The 1,200-nt window shown below is 44.2% G+C and overlaps 1 protein-coding gene across 1 annotated transcript in view; it reads left to right on the top strand.

Annotated features, from left to right (window-relative positions):
* Window positions 1–839, top strand: part of LOC143029443 (ribosomal protein S6 kinase alpha-1-like) — an 11,110-nt gene extending 10,271 nt beyond the window's left edge. Inside the window, exon 3 of the mRNA XM_076192091.1 lies at window positions 1–839. This exon is cut by the window's left edge and continues 234 nt beyond it. Coding sequence (XP_076048206.1) covers window positions 1–839 — 839 coding nt within the window.
* The last annotated feature ends 361 nt before the right edge of the window (window positions 840–1,200 follow it).

The following is a 1,200-nucleotide window of genomic DNA, read 5'->3' as shown; positions in this document are numbered from 1 at the left end:
CGTCCAGCGCTGACGAAGTGGAACAATGCGCTCATAAGAAGGTCAGATCCTCCGAAGAGGCCAGCGACGACTGGATCGAGGTCCGAGAGCTAGGCGAAGGCGCCTTCGGCTCTGTCGTCTTGCTGAAGAACGCCTCATCAGGAGCTTTCGTCGCGAAGAAGTCTGTCGAACTCGTCGACTTCAAGATCGACCAAGAAATCGAGGTTGAGGTCCAAGAGAGTCTTCAACACCGCAACATTCTGCGGTTGTTGAGCTCAGAGAAGGACGAGACTCACCTCCATATTTACATGGAATACGCCTCAGGAGGTGACCTGGAAGAGAAAATCGGGTCCTCCGGCTTGGACGAAGACACGTCCAAATTCTACTTCAAGCAACTCGTGTCAGGAGTCAAGTACATGCACGCACAATGCGTGGTGCATAGGGATCTAAAACCCTCCAACTTGCTCCTCGACAAAGACGACGTTCTGAAAATTGCCGACTTCGGATTCTCGGCCAAGATCGAAGACCCAGAGACATACCTCAGCGTAGTCTGCGGATCTTGGGCCTACGCGGCTCCCGAAATCTTTAAGCGGCGCTACAAAGGAGAACCCACCGACATGTGGTCGTGTGGAGTTATTCTAGTCAAGATGCTCAGCGGACGCGATCCGTGGGAAATGGCCAGGAAGTGCGACCCTCAATACCGACGTTGGGTGAAAAAGGACCACAAACTCCTCGACGGCAGACCCTGGACTGACATCGGCAGTTCTGCCATGGACCTGATCAAAGGTCTTCTTAGCCCAAAACCAGCGGGCAGATCAACAATTCCAGACATTGAGCAACATGAATTCGTTGCAAATTAAATTCTTTCAAGAAAAAACAGTGAATTAAGACACTGTATCTATCAAGCATAAATACAAGAAAAATATCTTAAGATTATGATTACCATATTGGAATCTATTTTGCGATGAATAATCTATTGGATTGAATTCTAAGTAATTCGTTTGAAACTTTAAAACTACTATAAATCATTTTGAGATGAATAATTCATTGAATTGAATTTTAAGTGAAGTTGAAACTTTAAAACAAGTATAAATCATTAAAAAGTACTGGGAGATTTCCCTCAGCTGAATAAAACTACTGATATATAAACATACATACATACATACATACATACAAGCATACACACACACACACACTTATATATGTATATACATATATATA

The sequence above is a fragment of the Oratosquilla oratoria genome, chromosome 1 (assembly GCF_046742065.1).
Source record: "Oratosquilla oratoria isolate Oo_2021 chromosome 1, ASM4674206v1, whole genome shotgun sequence".
Classification (NCBI taxonomy): domain Eukaryota; kingdom Metazoa; phylum Arthropoda; class Malacostraca; order Stomatopoda; family Squillidae; genus Oratosquilla; species Oratosquilla oratoria.
Note: the sequence above shows the minus strand (reverse complement) of the source record. Positions and strands in the feature narration are given on the sequence as shown.